Below are 18942 nucleotides of genomic sequence, written 5' to 3'. Positions count from 1 at the left end.
CATCCAGAGGTGGTCCATATCACTTATTGAGTGTGCCTATTGAATTCTATGAGTAAAATGACTCATAAAACATGTGTCGCACATGCCCTTTTCTATATTTTGTTTTTGGTGACCTGACCTGACCTGACCTGACCTTGACCTTGACCTTTGAATGACATTGTATGCAACGAATATTGTCTTGGTAGTCTAAGAACACGTTTTGGGCAATCAGTCTCAGTCCATTCTTCGGCAACTACGGTGCAAGGCCGATACTGTAGAAAATTGCATTTTGTACCCTTGACCTGACCTTGACCTGACCTCTGACCTAATTAAGCAAAAAAATTTGGGCTCTTAAGATCCGCCTTGATGAGAGCTTTCGATTGCTGTTTTCCCCGTCTTTCTACGACCATCGGTTCGGAAGTTAGACAGGGGGGGGGGCAGAATCTGCCCCCCCCCTCCCAGCAGGGCGCGTATGGCTGAATAGCCCAGCGGGGCGCGGGTTAAGTGTGTCATGTTTACCTATAAACCGATGTTTGAGAGCGTTTTGAACGACATTCGTCCAAAAGAGGCGCATTTCAATTTTCTCCCATTGACTTATAATGGAGAGGTCGCAAAATTGACCTGACCTTAGGTCACAGGTATCAATAATCCGAGATATACATGCATCCTTATACGTCGTCCTTGATGTCGTCCATACCTACACTCTGCCATTTAAAAAGTAATACCGGTAGTCCGGTATATACTCCCTTGGTAATACCATATGGAAAACCAATAAAAAATCACGGAAAATCACTGAACTCTATATTGATATAATACCAGTATATAGAGCGTTCATAACACCGAAAAATTGTATTTTTGCTGCACCACAATTGTATCCAAACAATTCGCAAAGTTCAAGGTTACTGGTAATTGTTGTCTGCTTATGCTAAAAAGCTGCCCAAAAAAGTTCCAGAAAATAAGGCAAAATAAAAAACAAATACTGGGCAGTACTATGCTGCCACCACCGCAACCCTAATTCTACTTTAGCCTTGATTTTGGCCCAATACTGGTGATGCTACACAACCGGCACCACATCACGCTTCAACTAGAAGATGTCGATGGTGAGACAGGCCAAGCAAGCCGCGCGAAGTGCGCGATGTTCTCAAGACGAGCTGGCTCGCTCGCTTTGAGTCAGCCACCGAGATGCAGTCCGTTCAGCTGGTGCGCAGCCAGCAGGTACGCGTGCTGATCGTACTGCGGTATATAGGGCCTTGGTACTGCCGGAGATTACCTATCCGACACCGACACGGACACCCTATCGAATCATAGCCTAAGCCAAGGCGCCTAAGCCGTTTTATGATCGCCAGGGTACTCCGTCTTTCGCTCACTGGAACTGGACTGACACCTTTCGGCCGACCGCACAAGCTGAGGTTACGCTGGTGAACGCATAACGGCGCTGCGACATTCGCGAGTCCCCTTGGTCCTCAATCACTGTCCGTTGGCCACCTTTTAATCAGAAAACCCAGGTTATTTTATGATGGTACCCGACGGCTCTTGTGCCAAAATATGCAAGGATAAAGGCTCAAATGCTGGACTGATGAGTGATGGTGCATTGCCAAATGCCAATCAATGCAAACAGCGAGGACGGAGGGAATGGTTGGATTTGGCGTGAACAAGTACCTTGGCGCGTTCCATGGCAGCATTCGATAGCAAGAGAGCTAAGTGTATGCAGTGAAACTGAATAGCATGGTTTGGAAACTGTCCCATATTCATGAATGTCAGCAATCTTCTTGAACTCGGACGTCCGTAGGCCGTAGCAGCGTGAATGTGCCTACCATACTGTGCGACACTACGCGACGAGACATTACCTACACATCTCGACTTTCTGAACACGATTGACCAAAAACCCAACTGGGTGAAAGAGCGATTAGCATGTATTGCATCGGGTTGAACAACTGAAGCCAGCCCATCCCCAGAACTGCACTGATTTACAGAAAGGAGGAACTCTTCTCAACAGGCGAAGAACACAGATCTATCTGCCACTTCGAAGAAAAAAATACACGCCAAAAATACAAGCGATTGATGCCTTATCACCAACATTAACAGGCAGCAAATAAGCAAAAGTTCAAAGAGCGAGAACTTACAACCTAGTTTCAGGAATCAAATTCTTGGAAATATAGTAGAATTTGTTCCTAGCAGGCGACTTCGAACCGACGCTGACACATTATGCATGAACACGGTTACACGGTTGATCTTCGCTTTGGTAGGTATACCATTGAAGTTTGCCGGCGAAAGACCACTTTCATTAATGATCCAAGTTGTACCGTGAGGCATTAAATGCAACCTGGTCTGTTGATGTGATGCCCCATACTCAGTGAGACCGATTTGAATGCCGAAATGCAGGCCTAAAATTTGTCCTGAGTCTCAGTCAACTGTTAAAACACTAGCTCAGCCTATACACGTGGCATAAAACCCCTTTACCTCTAACTGGCAGGATGTGAACGCATGGACGCATCCACCACACAAGGCCTTTGGTGCAACTCCCGCTCTAAGTTGTACAAAGCATCACATCGAACGATGTGACTGGCACAGGCACATGTGTGTGTGTGACAAACCCCTTTGTGCGATTTACACCACTCATGCACGCATTACACCATCCAATATCACTGTTTCGCGGTACAAATTAAGCGTCATCACATTAAGCGAAGCCAGCCAGTACGGTGATCACGATCAATCACAGATCATCTGACGATGATCGCGCTCCGGTGAGTGGAGACGAGCATCGTCACGACCAGGAAACGAGCCTGGTGTCGTAGGGGCCCCGTTCGGTGTCGCCATGTCACCGGCGATTTTTTTTTGTGACGCATCATATGTAGGTTGCGATTGCTGATATGCTTCTCTAGAGACTTGTATACGTCCATACTAGATTAATTCCCGAAATACACTCTTTTGGCAATAGGTATAAGACAAAATATGAATAGAGCCTACATCAACCTTGTGGATTTTGACCAACTCCATGAGCTCAGTCTCAGACGCCCAATAAACTGGCAGCATGGCAGATCTAGGAGGCACTGAAGACACCGGACGAGGCCCCGTTTTTTCATATTTTCTGTCAGGAAGAACTTACTTCATGTGCCTATTGATGTCGCGAGCAGCGACTCACAACCAGCGGATATGCCCAAACTAAATGTACCTGAGCGCGGCTCGGTGTCGCTATTTTTCAGACTGCTGGCGTTTCCCGGCTTTCCATTGGTGAAACTCACTTGGGCTGACCAATGAAAGGCCGAGAAAGGCCAGACCTTGGGCCAGACGGTAACTTCAATACTGAAAAAAAAAACTGACAGAATGTTGCTAAAAAAAATATAAACACCAAACAGCGCTCGGGTCTTCGGATAAAATTAACGGTACGAAAAACTGCTAACGTGGCACGAAACTTCCAACAGACTCCTTACGAACAGTATCGCACTTGGCAATGTGGCTTAAAAACTAACGAAGAAAGGTCACATATGCAGATACTTATCTTAAAAACGGCGCTAAGGACAGGGTAGGCAAGTGGGCAGGCGAAGCAAGGCGAAGAAAAAGTAAACTGATTAATAAACTGTTAAATACTTAAGCCAATCGTCTGAGATTGTCTCAGGTGCAATGAATAGTCATTGATCTCGACGGGTAATAATTTTTCCAAATTATGATTGCAGCATTCGAACTTTAACATTATTGGGCAGAAGGTGGCTTCATTAGGCATGAAATTCTCGGGTGAAGAGTACCTACCCCGCCCTTTGGCTGCTGGCCAAAATCGAGATCGCAACGCACGAGAGGCCGGCAGGTCACAAGACAAGACAGCATCTCGTTCACTGGCCTTATCAAATCATCAGAAATGAACACCGGACTGGCATCTCTGCGTGGTATCGATCACGGCACGTCGGTGACAGCCTGGGACTAATAAAAAACTGGCATCAGCAGAACAGATAGCCAGATGATCAACTGGTATCAAGTATCAGATCAATATCTTTGTTCGGAGTATCGTGCTCAATGACCGGGAGTGGAGCCGAGTCGGAAGAGTCCGCAACTTATCTCTTGAGCACGACGGCTATCGGGATCATGACCAGCAGGCCGATGAGAGTGAAAAGTGTCCAGTCTTCAGCGTAGATCTGGAACGCACAGGACGCACTTTAGTGCGAAATACGATAAAATGTTCTGAAGGAAAAGTTAAATTTGCCCATCCCAACCTGTTGCAGCAACGGTGTCTGACGTCCCACTGACCGTCCCCCACATTCCCCCTGCCTGTTCCCACATTCCACACTGCCCATCCCCCACATTCCCCACTGGCCGTGTCCCCACCTGCTGCAGTTCCCGGTGTCCAGCGTCCCTCAGGCCCGGGTGGCGGTCATCCAGCCGACCCATGATGCCCTGCACGTGGTTACGGCAGTTTTGCCACAGCAGAGAGTACCACCTAGGCGGCAGAGGTGGCGTGAGATAAATGACAGCACGAGAGTGTCCAATGTCCAGTAACTGTGCCAGATCGAGGAATAAATAAATCACCCCATGCAATACGCAAAAACTGATGAAAAATCCAAACATTCCAAACTAACACACCCAAATACTCAATCAACCAAATGATCATTTTGCGATCCATAAGTGTATCAAGTAAACACTGACCAACTCAACGTACATCACCGATGCTCACCGTTTGGGCTCCAGCATGGTTTTCAGATCGGAGCGGGCCGCAGCCCTCTCCTCGTCAGAGTTCAGCACGTGCACCACCGGACGGCCCACATACTTGACGTTGCCCAGGGACTCTGCTGACTCGACGGTGGTACGGCCCGGCGCTACCACCAGACTCTGCAGCCAGTGAGACCACGAGTCGTCCTCTGTGAAGGTGCCGGGGATAATGAAACGATTTTAGGGCAGGTGATGATTGATATGACTTGAGGCTAGACTGCAAACAGGTAACAGGTAATCTCAACGATGTCTCGTAGGTAGGAGGCAACCCATCTCAATCATACAGCGCTCTGTCCACTGTTTGGTGCAGAGCCAGAGTTAGCTGGTCAGTGGTGTGGTGTGGATTTTGTGCGGAGCAGTTCTGGCCCTCAGTGCCACTGTGCTGAACCACTGTGTTGGTAGAGCATTGTCTAAAAACTGATGCATGATAGGCACAATGAGATCAGCCAGGAAAGAACTGGCCTTTAAGGCAGCTTTGTTTAATCACACGAGTGCACATATATACATCTTTGTGGCTAAAGTTACGGGCCTTGGTCTTCTTCAGTGCAGGCTGGTGCAGATTTCCAGCCTGTTGGTCCAAGCTAGTATAAGTTCCTAGCCTTGTTTTTTTTTTTCATAAATGTATTTATTTCACTCACATACAGGTTGCTTAAACGATTATTGCACCCATGACTCCTCTTATTCGGCTGTCACTCTAATAATCCACGCTATGTTTCAATTCGGGACGTCCAGTCACGCTAGAGGAACATAAGAGACTGCAGAGCAAAAATAAAAAAGCGAAAACTGCCCAGTGTGACCCGGGTTTCATCAATAACATTTCTAATTCACATTCTCTTCACACATAATCGCGAACCAATTCTGTATAGGCACCTAGGTATATAACACCCGCCAGCTGACATTTTATACCAAATAAATTGTCCACACCAACCACAGACCGCGCAAAAAGTAAGCAAAGAAAGTAAAAGTAAACAAAAATTTAACCATGTTCGGGCACAAGTGTGACAATATTTTAGATACTCAGCAGGAACTGAAGGGGCGGCAGCGGAGCGGCAGACGGAGGCGGTCAGTGTTTTGAACATGTCATTATCTGCTCCAGGAACGGAGAGGGGGCGCCACTACATCCAGCAGTAGGTGGCGCCACCGCACCGGCCGGCCACGGGCCGCCATCAGATGCCGCCCCCACACAGCAGCGCTCGAGAGTGGGAAGGATCATAGAAGGATATATCTTAGCAGAGCTGGGCGCGTTCCTCGATTTTCGGTAGTGCGTTAGCGTTCCTGCGTTCCTCCGGCCGCGGTTAGTGCGTTCCTGGAATAGCGTTCCTCAATTGTTTTCGCTCGGTGCGTTAGCGAAGTTCCTAGCCTTGTTAGTGATTGGTATGGGATACAGAGACTAGCTAGTGTGTCTCACTGACCCCTTTCACCTTTGCCATGCTTACATCTGGATATAAGGTTTGGATGTTTGGTAAGGTCACATCATTTCCTCATTGTAATTCCTGGATTAGGATGGTCATGCACATTGCAGCTCAGCCTTACAAACATTTTCAATAATTATCTATAAAAAATAAATGTCAACAATACTTACCTGTCCTGACATTAATGGTGTATTTGGGGACATTATCAAAAAACAACAGGAAACCAGTATGTCTGAAGGGCATCCGCAGCTCTTTGAAGGCGATGAACTTGAAGCAGCTGCAGTTTTCCAACTCCTCATACAGTACACTCTCATCAATGACCTGCACTGGTGTCTTGCCAGACAATGACATTATTGCAGACCTGAAAACATATTTGTTTGATGCATGATGGATGGATAGTGAAGCACGAATAGATACCTACAGATCAAGATATGATAGTATCAACATTGCTTAAAATCTAAAGTTATAGATGGATGACATTTGACAATGACATGAAAAATGAAATGCAGAGTCAGGTCAGAGTGGCGAGTGCAGACCAGCCAGAATATCAATATTGTGGTATAAAGATTGAATGGGGGGGTTCGCTCCCGTGCCTTCAGCATTACGAAAAATGGCAACAGCCCGTGAGCAGCATCAGCGCTCACGCACATGTTCAAGGAAAACAACGCGTAATTAGCTGCTGACGACGGCCCTCTCCACCAATCAGCGCTCGGTAACTCGGGCGCTGATTGGCTGGTAGCAAACGCGTCATATGTGGGTCTCTTTTTTTGCTATCAGTGAACGCGTTATTTAATACACAGTGGCCTATGGAGAATGGCACGCGGGATTGAAGGTCAGTGTTTTATTGCTTCGTACATGCGAATGGGGGTATTTGAGTGGCATTTGACACCATTTTCGAAATCTACAGTGAATTTCTGATCGACTCATGTATATATTTTTATTAATTTGACACTATTAGTGCTACATAGTCGGTGTTTTATGTTGGTGTTGTTTCTCTCGACCTTTGTCTTGGACTTTAATCATATCTTTTCTCGAAAATGCTTGCCATAACCAGGTCTAAACTGTCTCTGTATAAAGGGAATATGTGTTGAATGTGAGGAGAAAGTAGTAATGACCATTCTGCCCTGCCCATCAAACTGCCAGAAGGTGTGCAATTGTAAGGTGATTGAAACTGCAGTACGGGTTGCAGATGTGGGTTTGACATTAGCATTGTTGTTGTAACCCCACTTGCTCTAATAAAATGGCAACATGGGGTTATGTACACACTATTGCACAGCCTGGCATCAAGCTGGTTGATATGTGGAGGATAATGAAAGCATAAAAGAATAGAAGCGCTGCGTCTTGTGACTTATGCCAAGTCATTTTAATTCAAATGATTGTGATTGTAACTTTTACTTCAATTATTATTGCAAGCTTTGACCTTTTCAATCATCAATTTTTATGGGTACCAATTTCGTATGCCTGTGTAATGTCTGTGCGGCTTTGTGCAGTGTGCGTGTCTTGAAACAAACCAATTTATTTTGTACCTTTTTGTACTTCAACAAATGTATGTCAAAGGACAAAAATGTCATGTCTATTATCATTGACACTACTACAGCTAACTTTGCCTGTATTCCTATCTTTCAGAGGCATTCAATTCAATCTGCTTTCCAGTGCAGTACCAAGAAGGCTGCAACTGAAACTCGCACAAAGGCAATCAAGTGTCACTTCATCAGCCTACAGCAACAGCCCATCTGTAATCAAGATATGGATGAAGGGGCATAGAAGAACAACCAGTTCAAACATGAAAAGATTGTATTTTGTTTTGGACTATTTCTTAGCATAACAGAACAGTACACTTGCTGCTTTTTATGTTTGCCCTGTGTGCAGTTTTGAATAATTTTAACCATGAGATGCTTTTGTCAACTATTCTCTTTACATAAGCCTCCTTTGTCATGCATGTGTAATTTTGAGTTTACATGCATAATGTAGGCACATTTCCCTTGGCTTCATAGAAGTTAAAACTACTTGCAAGCTTTGGTTATGGACATTGGTGCTATATATGATGCTTCAAATGTGTCCAGTAGTTGATGAAGGGAGAAGAGGAGTAGGACAGCTGATAGCTATTACCAAAAGTATGTGCTTGTCTGCACTTCGGGCTGTTTTACTTCCTTGAGTTACAAAACCCTCATCTTTTGTTTCTTTCCTGTGTGCCCATTGTTTCCATGGTGCTATACATAAACGTCAAGTTTGAAGTTGGTATCCAAGTGAGCAAAATGTGTATTATTTCAGTCCGTCTTGAATCATTCGTCTTGAATTATATCCCTAACTGACATCCTGTTCTTTGTCCTGCAATGTCTGTGCCTGTGTCCGCCCTTACCTCCGGCTCCAGCCTCCAACCAGCCCTGCTTAGCTCTGTCGCCGGCGCGGTGTGTCGCAACGTGCTGTTTCTCCACTCCAGCCGACAGCTGCTAGGAATCGTCCTGTGCCATGCGCCATGCGACACAGCAATTGTAAGCTGCAGGTCACATTCGGACTGATTGGCTCCGCGTATGTGCATCCGGCCGGGAGCTAGTCGATATCAGGGACGTGGGTCGGACTGTTGTGGCGGCGTGCACTGTGCTGGTTGAAGTTGTATTTCTGTTAGTGAAAAGCATTAATACATAACCGTGGCCGCAGCCCAATGTTATTGTGGATTTCAGAGGGAGTGGCCAGTCAGGAGGGCCCCATGTGGGTATGGATCCAGTGTCCAGTGGGATTGGCTAAGATTTCCGGCGATTGATAAACGCTTCTATGATAGTAAACCTATTCAGGTATGAGGGGAGGTCACGTGACGGACCTGACCTTACTAAACTCTTGTGAAAACACGACACATACGAACGGTAAGAAACCGACAAATCTTCTTTCTGCCAAGTGTCATCTTTTTGTGAAGGATTTCTTGGCACTGAGTGTTCAGAAATTGCGTTGTTTTTTGACTGTGCAGAGGATCACGAGCGACAACATAGGTCAACAACCTGACCTACCTTAAATATGCGACTTGTACCATAAGATCCAGCTTGATCAAAAGATAGGACATGTCGAATTTCATCTCTTTATCTCAAAAGAATTTTGAGCTATCGTAAAAACCGCCAGTGTGGCACCATATCGCCTCCGCGCGCGGTCGGAAGGTAAAAGTTCGCCGGCTCTAACTAAACAAATAGTCGTCGTATCGCAAATTCATTGACGGCGTTCGAAGCGTCGTTCAATTTACTTTCGAAACATATCCTAACATTACCATTTAACTGCCTAACGCAATCACCAACAAGCAAAAGTTCCGCGCATCCCTCCTCATACAGTGTTAGCGGCGGCCGGCCGCCGGCCGCTGACCCACATTCGCGTCATCAGGGAATGCCGCAACTAATTTATTGTTTCCAACTTTTTTCCCGGAGCGTTCTACCTGGTTTATATAGCCTTGAACAGGCCCTAAGTCATGAAAAAAAATGTTATGAAGTGGGCCCAAGGCCGTATAAGAGTGAGCCTGCGGCCTTGGATCTGCGGGGACCAGAATCTCGGCGGGGACTCCCCGTACTTTTCCGTCTTTCCGTCGGTGGTGGATGCAGCGGGATGCAGCTGCTATTGATCATTATAGAGTTCAGTGTATTGATGTGGTATTGATGAATCATATTTTGTCTGATAAGCGCCATTAATGTATTGATTCAAGGCAGTTTTTTCATTTTGCTATTAAAGCACTGCAATAGTAGTGTTGTAGAGCTATTGCAATCAGCTCAAGCTATTCAGTTTTCTACCAAATCACAGTACCCTGCCAGAATTTTTATTTTCTTTAATTGTTGACAGTTTCATTATGACATGATATTGCAATTTATTTCTCTTTAACGACCAATAAAATATTAGCATGCTTGTCCGTCTGCCATGTAAAATGCATTACAAAGATGTTAAAATGATAGTAACTCTTGGCGGCTTTGAATTCATTATGCAGAAATGTGCAAAACAGTCCTTCCAAGTGGACATCTAAATGAGAATAATATTTCGAAAAGTAAAAAATATATACAGTAAAAGACGGCAGTTCTTTTTACTGCTCCTCCATGGCACACATAATCAGTCTGCTGTTCGGCGAGCTGCTGTGAGCAGCTATAAACGTGCAAGTTGCCAGGCAACATGCACAGGGTTTTCATTACCAGTAATGCGATCCGTGCAGGCGACAGCTAGTCGCTTCTGTCGAACATAAAGCATTTTGTGGAACAGCACGTGGCGTAACTTCGGTAACTTCACATTTGTCCTTCACGTTTGCGCAATCACTTGAACGTGCTTGAAGGAGTTTAGAGGTCATATTGTATATAGATATTAGAGATTATCTTGGAGGTTATTCAACCGCATTAATAAACACTCGGGCTTGGATTTCACAAGCCTAATTTTTGCAAGGCCGTTCATCATCATACCAATACAGGTAAGAACGTTTGGGAGTGGTGGACAGGAGATGTCGGTGAATGCGATGGTTTTTTCTCTAGGGGTTTAATATATTTTTTCTCTCTAATGCTAGGGCCCTAGCATTTTGCATTTGTGATGTGGTTAGCTTCAAAATGCTATTGAATGCTTAACATCGACATACAGGCACTATGATGCTTAAGGTTATCTAAAGTAAGTAAAAGGTATGCTAAAGGTTATGGTGTCGGGTATTCCAATTTTCTGTTGACAGCACTAGTATATACCATTTGTTTTTATAGACTTCTCTACGCAAGCTTCAAGTCTCAGTCACTCAGTGCCTGATGTGACTGAGTGCCCGATGAAAATTTTTGCCGATGATACTAAAATCTACCAGGCGTCAGTTGAGAGGAGCAAACTTCAAGAGGATATTAACAGCATTCTGGCATGGTCCGAGAAGTGGCAGCTGCCGTTTAACGAGTCGAAATGCAAGGTACTCCACATAGGATCTGGAAATCCTCTCCAAACATACAAAATGCGGGACAGGATTCTTGTAGCAACTCCTCTGGAGAAGGATCTGGGTGTCCTGATGGACCAAGAACTCAAGTTTAGGAAACAGGCAGCTGCAGCTACTGCCAGGGCCAGCAAGATCATGGGTGTCATTAAGAGATCTTTTCAGAAACTGGATCATGAAACTCTACCAATTCTCTTCAAAACCTTGGTGCGACCACATCTTGAATATGGTAATGCAGTATGGGGACCTTTTAATCGTGCGGACCAAATCCTCGTCGAGCGTGTACAGAGGCGCGCTACAAAGCTTGTCCGAAACATCAGACACAGACCATACACAGAGAGACTTCAGCTCCTGAACCTGCCATCATTGTATTATCGTCGTAGAAGAGGCGATATGATCCTGGCGTACCAGATCTTCCATGCTGGCATCGACATTCACCCAGAAATCTTCTTTGACCAAGCAACCGGAAGTATCACCAGAGGGCACCAATGGAAGTTGAAGAAGCTGCGTGCCGAATCCAGGATCAGGAGAAACGCATTTGCTTCAAGGATTGTAAATGACTGGAATTCCCTTCCAACCTATGTGGTCAACTCACCCTCACTCAACACATTTAAATCCAACCTAGACTGTCACTGGGCGGACCTTGCCTTCGCCATCCCCGAACAGGACCGATAGCCTGGCATCCTTACCATGAGCTTGGTCAGAACGAGACCCACAGGCCTAGTTGGCCTGACAAAATCTCGAGAAGCTGTAAGTAAGTAAGTAAGTAAGTAAGTCATTGACTCTTGATCAAGGCCCTATATCAGTAGGCGGAACTATGGTCAAGCGTACCCATTTTCGGGAACGCATTTTCGTTCCCATGTTTGGGAACGATAAACCCAAATATGGGAACGCCATGTAGGCATTATTTAAAACAAGAAAAAGAACCGTTAAATGACGTCCAAAAAATATAAAACGATCGTGAACCGCCTGATCGTTGTCTCAATATTGTTGGGAAAGAGTTTGATATTGTAAGGCCCATCGTAGTTTCAAATCGTTCCCCTATTTCTAAAGCAGTCCATCACCCGGGCCGCGAGCCCAAATTTGGGAACGCTCTCGTACACTGGCGCTGCAAGCGTTCCTTATTATGGGAACGGCGTACCCAAAATTGGGAACGATTTCACCGACGCCTTTCAGGGGCTCTTTTCATTAACAAGCATCACGTCCAACGCCGCAAATTATTGGTAACGCAACAATCATCAGATGACCTTTCCGGCAAGACCGTTGCATGTTTCGCCCGGTCTTCTGCGCTTTTATTCCCGTCGATCTCGCAGCGGGCACGCCCCCCTCTGCAGGATTACGTAATCCACTACGCTCAGCGATGTTCAACAAGGTCTTCCATACCTATATCCACCGTCCGCGCCGAGGGTGGAGACATGTCAAGCACCTGTCTGCTAATCACCGAGAGTTGACGAGCACAAGAAGTATCCAAAAATGGGAACGCTGAATATGTTACACCCTCAAAACACCTATTCCCAATGAAAATCTAGTTTTTTCCTTTCTTAATGAGTGTAAGTGGCAAAAGGCCTGGTAGGATGGGCACGAGGAATGATCGAAATCAGCATAAAAATTATAAATAAGCCACACAGAGCGACCTATATCAGAGAAATTCCCCCCAAACGATCATGCTTAGAAACGCCGAAGACAAAAACCACGCTCATGACGCTGCTTATAAAACAACGCTAAACAGCTAGCATCCAAATAAAATATGTCTTTCAGGGCTGATAAAATACAGCTGAATGATTTTAAACCACTGAAACTGAGTTTACAACAGTAGTTCGGTAAAATCACTGACGTTCCACGCGGTCGATCGCCCCGACACCAAAAGTCAACAATATTACCTCGGGACTGTCCGCGTGTTCGCTTGCGTATGTCAGCATCTGGTGTCGCTAGAATGAAACTTCATAACCAGGCGAAAATTATTATACTTGACCTCAAAATGTAAAAAATGCTTCATTTTCCTTAAAATTGCATGTTAAATGTCGTATAACCCATATTTCAACCATTCTGTCATTTTTAAAAAATCATTAAAAATATCATTCCACGGTCAATTTCCTTGTTCCACGGTCAGATTAAAGATAACTTTATGGAGATTTAGTAGATACTTAAATCAGCGTGCACTTTTTTGAGACGTGATGCACTTTTGAGTTTTAGTGGGCGAACGGCCGAAAAATTGCCTTCCGTTCCCATAAATGGGAACGCCCGTTCCCATATTTGGGAACTCCGTTCCCAAAAATGGGAACGTTCCTAAATTTGGGTACTCATGACCATAGTTCCGCCTACTGATATACCTACGCTCTTGATTTCTTGATTATATACCTACGCTCTTGATTTGGTTGCAGGTGGTGATGCCATTGGGTCAAGACAGTTGAACAACCTGGAGCTTGGTGAAGAAATATTGATATATAGGTACTGCTTTTGGTACTATGATAGCAGGCGTCTCACATGCTGCCACCGGTTTGGGAAAAGTCGCTAGATTCGTCAGGTCTAGAGATATTTCTACCAAGTCGCTATATAGGGTAATCACAGCGGTGATTTCAAAAACGGAGTCAGTTTTTTCTGAGCTGGCGGGGGGGGGGGGCGTTTGGGGGGATTGCCCCCCTTGCCGATAGCTCGGGAACGGCTGATCGGAGCCAGGCTTGCAAGGCGGCGTTGGAAAGCGGTCGAGTAGACAAGCCTAATTAGTTATGCAAACTATCATCGGGATACTGGGGGGGCTAAGGGGGGATTGCCCCCCTTGCCGATAGCTCGGGAACGGCTGATCTGAGCCAGGCTTGCAAGGCGGCGTTGGAAAGCGGTCGAGTAGATAAGCCTAATTAGTAATGCAAACTATCATCGGGATACTGGGGGGGGGGGCGTAGGGGGGATTGCCCCCCTTGCCGATAGCTCGGGAACGGCTGATCGGAGCCAGGCTTGCAAGGCGGCGTTGGAAAGCGTTCGAGTAGACAAGCCTAATTACTTAATTAGTAATGCATACTATCATCGGGATACTGGGGGGGGGGGGGCGTGTGTGTGTGTGTGTGGGGGGGGGGGGTGTTGCCCTTGACTGATAGCTCGGGAACGGCTGATCAGGGTCAGGCTTGCAAGGCGGCGTTGGAAAGCGTCCGTCAAGGGGGGCAATCCCCCCTACACACACACCCCCCCCGTATCCCGATGATAGTTTGCATTACTAATTAGGCTTGTCTACTCGACCGCTTTCCAACGCCGCCTTGCAAGCCTGGCTCCGATCAGCCGTTCCCGAGCTATCGGCAAGGGGGGCAATCCCCCCTACGCCCCCCCCCCCAGTATCCCGATGATAGTTTGCATTACTAATTAGGCTTGTTTACTCGACCGCTTTCCAACGCCACCTTGCAATCCTGGCTACGATCAGCCGTTCCCGAGCTATCGGCAAGGGGGCAATCCCCCCAAACGCCCCCCCCCGCAAACTCAGAAAAAAACTGACTCCGTTTTTTAACCCTCGCCCGTAAACGGCGATCTGCCACCTTCGCCCATGCAGGGGGGGGGTTGGTGCGACCCCCCCCTTGGCGTTTGAAAACGGAGCGTCGTAGAGCTTAGCGGAAAAGACCAACGGATTGCTCTCGCCGAGATCTCGCGATTGGTGGTATATTTTTTGGTCCTAGGTCAACATTTGACCTACTTTTGACCGGTCAAAGGTCAAATTTTCGGAAAAATAGACTTTTTTCAACTTTCCGCGGCGATTGCGGCAAAACGATGGGAGATATCGACTTGAAACCTTCACTAATGTGTTCCTTGATCAATTCTCTATCGTTTGGTATGTATTTCGTTTCCCTAGCTCTAAAAATGGCGCGTTGGGAGCGCCGGAAGTCGGCAAGGTCACAGTCGGCGGCAGAAATTCGAAAAATCAAAATTTAAATTTTTGAAATCTGATTGTATTTTTGGATTTGGGAGGTCCATTTGCTCCCTATAGAAGCTAATATTGCTGCATATTCCCATTGAGGTGACAAGAATTAGCAAAATAGTGGTTCGGGCGCTTTTCAAAAATAGTACCGGACGCTGTTCCTCTTGTGACGTCATAGCTCCGTGACCTGACCTGACCCGGTCAAGTTTCTTATACCATATGATAGCCAATACTTGCCCCAACATGCATAGGAAGTTTCATCACGATCCATCCACCGATGTCCGTACCACTGGCAGGAAACCTCGGGCGTTGGCACTCAGTTTGTGAAAATCCGGCCGGAGGCTGTTCCCTTTGTGACGTCATAACTCCGTGACCTGACATGACCCGGTCAATTTTTTTTTATCAAAAGATGCGCAAGGTTTGCCCCATAAGGTACCCAAAATTTGGCGGCGCTGCGCGCCGCCGTTTTTGCACTATTTCCGAAAAACCTCAGGGGGGGGGGGGTTGCACCAACCCCCCCCCTACATGGGCGAGGGTTAAATCACCGCTATGTGATTACCCTATACAGGGTGATCCAAAAAATTTGGAACCCCTAACTTAAAATGTCTATAAGTCCGAAAGTATTCACTTTATTGACAAATTGCAAACACCATTAGAAAGAGTATTAAATCTTCTATAAAATCACGTCAAATTGGTGCATGTATGTTGTAAAGCATTGGCACACTATTAGCTTTTGGAATGAGCGTCAGAAAACTGAGTGAAACGAAATCGCCAAATGTTAACAATGCACTGAAACAAAAAACACTCTATCTGTTGTTGTTTTTTGCGAATAATAGCACATCCAAGTTCAATTTTATTACATAAAAGTTAACACAGAAGCACACGGTAGAACAGATACACGCATCCTAGCTTCCGCTCTTCAGTCTTCATCCTAGCATGTGCTCTCCGTGGGCCCTCACGCAGGCCTGCAGCCGCTTGGGGACGGCTCCGACTGCGCAGGCCAGCGGACTCTGGGACAACTGGTCCCAGCAGGCCGTCAGCCTTTCCTTTCCTTACAATAGCACGTGAATGAGCTATTTTTTCATGAACCTCTAACATGCGACATGGTCAGAACGGCAAACATTCTATCACTGATTTGCGCATAATGTTCAAATCCGTTTCACCGAGTTTCGTGACACAAATTTTATAGGCATAAGTCTAGGATAATATTTTTAGTAATAGTTAAGTACAATCAACTTGGTGTTATAGAAAATTGAACGTTCTTTCTAATGGTGTTTGCAATTTGTCAATAAAGTGAAAACTTTCGGAGTTACAGACATTTTAAGTTAGGGGTTCCAATTTTTTTGGATCACCCTGTATAGCGACTTGGCAGAAATATCTCTAGACCTGACGAATCTAGCGACTTTTCCCAGACCGGGAAGGCTAACGCAGCTTCATTTCTATCAGTACAGGCCAGTACTGTAAGTGCAAAAGTTTCATAGGCATTTTTTTATGCAACTGAGCTGACTATTGCCTAATCTCTGCATAAAGTACTTGTCCCTTGATATTGTCTGTGTCCATGTCTTAGCTCAAGCTGTGACATACCTAATTGACTGAACTCAATTGAAAACATCAGAGCATAGGTAAATCAAACGCAAGCTGCAAATTAACACCCAACACTTGGCATCTTTGGCATCAATTGCAAAACGGAACGGAATTGCATCAGCTGCTCTGTGCTCATGTATTGGAACCAATTCAAACTGGTTCAAGCCGTATTGCCATCTTGACTTTGGCCTCAAGGTTATACAATTAATTTGGCATTTTACTTTTTAGGCAACCTTATCATCGAATATTTTTTTATCCTTGTATTACGTTAGCTACAAACCTGTGGCTGTGTCATTTCAACTTGTGTCCTGAATGCTAAGAAACATCTACCTATATGGTAGAACTTCAAAAGTGATCCTCAGACCACCACTTATGCTACTTTCATGCTCCTGAGTCCTTACTAACTTAGTACTTTGTGATGGCTCTGGCTTTTGCACCTAAAAAAGGACTGTTTTATGGCTCATTCACAGTCTGCATTGTTATTTACTGGCAGAAGGGAATGTTACAAACCATGTCAGTGGTACCAACCAGTTATAATATTCAACCGCAATAATGTGCCACCCTGTCCCCAAATCGTGATATGCTATTGATATGACCTTATCTAACATCATATATGTTTTCAGTTGTGTCCAGCACCATGTCATCCAAGACCAAGCGCAAGTACGTGTACCAGGAGCACATGTCGGAGGTGGCGCCGCCTAGCGGTGACCAGACCATCGCCCGCCTGCTGGAGACCCGCGGCAACAACCTGCACCAGGTGGAGGACGCCAACGGGGAGGTCTACTTGGTCAGCATGCCCAACAAGTTCCGGCGCAACATCTGGGTGCGTCGCGGCACCTTTCTGATCCTCGAGCCGATTGCCGAGGGCGACAAGGTGCGGGCAGAGGTGGTGAGAGTGCTGTCGCGGGAGCACGTGGCCGAGCTGCGCAGCGCAGGCGCCTGGCCAGAGAGGTTCGATGAGGTAGGCTCGACGGCGGCAGACGAGGCGGCCGATGAGTTGCAAAATCTGGACCTGGAGGAGGGGAACCCGAACCGGCCTCCGGTGGAGGTAGAGACAGACTCGGAGTTAGAGTCAGAGTCGGAGGAGGACTCGGAGTCGGACGGTGACGCCGATCGCAGTGGCAGTGAGAGCGGGATGTGAATATAGTGTATCGTGCGTCCGTTCGTGGGACCGACGGATGTTACAACACGACAGGCCGGGGCAACGCCAGCCTAACACACGGCCTCGTGGCAACGGTGCCGGCCCGGCGCGGGCTGCAATCGACTCCGCCCCAGCTCGCCCGGGTCGCCCGGAGGCGGTGGCACGCGGGCGCGGCACTCTGTCAATTACGTGCCCGACTCGCAGTGTAACGTGTACAAATGTCCAGCGGACCGTATCGATCAGCGAGGCTGGCGCCCGGCGGCGGCAGTTATGCAGAATGAACAGGGAACATGCGATGGCCAATGTGCATTGGATGTGCACACTGCACAGTGCACGCCCACTGTCCATTGAGTTTCGGTGGAGTCAGCTCTGTGACTGTTGGATAATAGTCGTGGAATCGATGTGGGGTTCTTAACGGCCTGTCACGAAAGACGGGGCATTGTTTATTGGATTGTGCCGTTTTCGCATTATCTATATTCGAAAGTGAATGAATATATAATGTAAACTTGTGTTTCTTGTACGTTTTCTTTTACCATAGATGATGCATCGGTACATCGGCTTTACTCTATACGGAATCAACGTCTCGGTCTGTATTATGCAATAGGTACATTGTTCACGCGATCGAGATGTGCAATATCGTTGCGTACGACGTGACTGCTAGGGACAAAAGCTTCAAATATTTTGGTGTTCGTGGTGTGGGGCCGGGCCCAGGTATGCACTACAGCATTCCACCGTTGCAAAGCATATTAAAAAATTATTTCATTTTGCGCTTAAGTTCCCTCGCTTCTTCAAATGAAGAATACAGCGATTATGGAATATTAACGGCAACATTATCCCATGACATAGCTGACCTTTATGGAGACAGATTGCATCCGTAGCGTTGTCGGTCTTATTTGCGCAATGGAGCAATATTTTACGTCAGTTGGCGCTTGTTATTAACTTAGAAGGCGCATCCATTTTGTTCACGCGTTAAAAAGGACACGGAATGGCATATTATACAATGCTATGCGCTATTTCATATGCTTTTCAGCGTCTTTACACGGTCCGACTGCAGCGACTTAAACAAACACACACGCACAAACGGTGCTGATTGACGGACCTGATGTTGGACGGCGCTGGGTGCTGACCCGCTGTTGACACATCTGTTTTGAGGGAAGTCCATATTTCGAGGCAGGCACAGCTCAACGCGGCCGACGAATGAGGGACGCGTGGAGGTTTCCGAGACAGTTCCGAGCGACGTGGACCAAATCTGGGCGTTGGAGTGGCGTGCGAGTTGCGCACAGCATCGTCGGAGGGCTGACGGTCCGTCGGCGCCAGT

The 18942-nt window shown here is 46.5% G+C and overlaps 2 protein-coding genes across 10 annotated transcripts; one reads left to right on the top strand and one right to left on the bottom strand.

The window, feature by feature from the left end:
* Window positions 1-1874: 1874 nt before the first annotated feature.
* Window positions 1875-9672, bottom strand: LOC122370725. Of its 4 annotated transcripts, none has more exons than XM_043346584.1 (5): window positions 9637-9672; window positions 6260-6450; window positions 4643-4826; window positions 4297-4408; window positions 1875-4106 (listed from the first exon to the last, which is right to left on the bottom strand). In XM_043346584.1, the coding sequence occupies exons 2-5, from the start codon at window positions 6438-6440 to the stop codon at window positions 4026-4028; spliced, it is 558 nt and encodes a 185-aa protein (XP_043202519.1). In that variant the 5' UTR covers window positions 6441-6450; window positions 9637-9672; the 3' UTR covers window positions 1875-4025. The 4 variants fall into 4 exon arrangements, with proteins under 4 accessions (XP_043202519.1, XP_043202520.1, XP_043202518.1 ...); XM_043346585.1 differs by lacking the exon at window positions 9637-9672 and adding an exon at window positions 9536-9556; XM_043346583.1 differs by lacking the exon at window positions 9637-9672 and adding an exon at window positions 6626-6689.
* On the top strand, window positions 9543-18144 carry LOC122370726 (probable RNA-binding protein EIF1AD). 6 transcript variants are annotated; one of them, XM_043346590.1, is made up of 3 exons: window positions 9543-9579; window positions 13383-13449; window positions 17107-18144. In XM_043346590.1, the coding sequence occupies exon 3, from the start codon at window positions 17121-17123 to the stop codon at window positions 17622-17624; it is 504 nt and encodes a 167-aa protein (XP_043202525.1). In that variant the 5' UTR covers window positions 9543-9579; window positions 13383-13449; window positions 17107-17120; the 3' UTR covers window positions 17625-18144. The 6 variants fall into 6 exon arrangements, with proteins under 6 accessions (XP_043202525.1, XP_043202523.1, XP_043202522.1 ...); XM_043346588.1 differs by lacking the exon at window positions 9543-9579 and adding an exon at window positions 10192-10327; XM_043346587.1 differs by lacking the exon at window positions 9543-9579 and adding an exon at window positions 10197-10512.
* Window positions 18145-18942: the final 798 nt, after the last annotated feature.

Source organism: Amphibalanus amphitrite, unplaced genomic scaffold (assembly GCF_019059575.1).
Source record: "Amphibalanus amphitrite isolate SeventyFive unplaced genomic scaffold, NRLGWU_Aamphi_draft 001163F_arrow, whole genome shotgun sequence".
NCBI lineage: Eukaryota > Metazoa > Arthropoda > Thecostraca > Balanomorpha > Balanidae > Amphibalanus > Amphibalanus amphitrite.
Note: the sequence above shows the minus strand (reverse complement) of the source record. Positions and strands in the feature narration are given on the sequence as shown.

Coding starts and splice junctions, on each gene's coding strand:
- LOC122370725 (XM_043346586.1), bottom strand. Junction 4,827..6,259: donor CACCATTAATGTCAGGACAG/GTAAGTATTGTT, acceptor GCACCTTCACAG/AGGACGACTCGTGGTCTCAC. Junction 4,107..4,296: donor GACACCGGGAACTGCAGCAG/GTGGGGACACGG, acceptor TGTGCGTTCCAG/ATCTACGCTGAAGACTGGAC.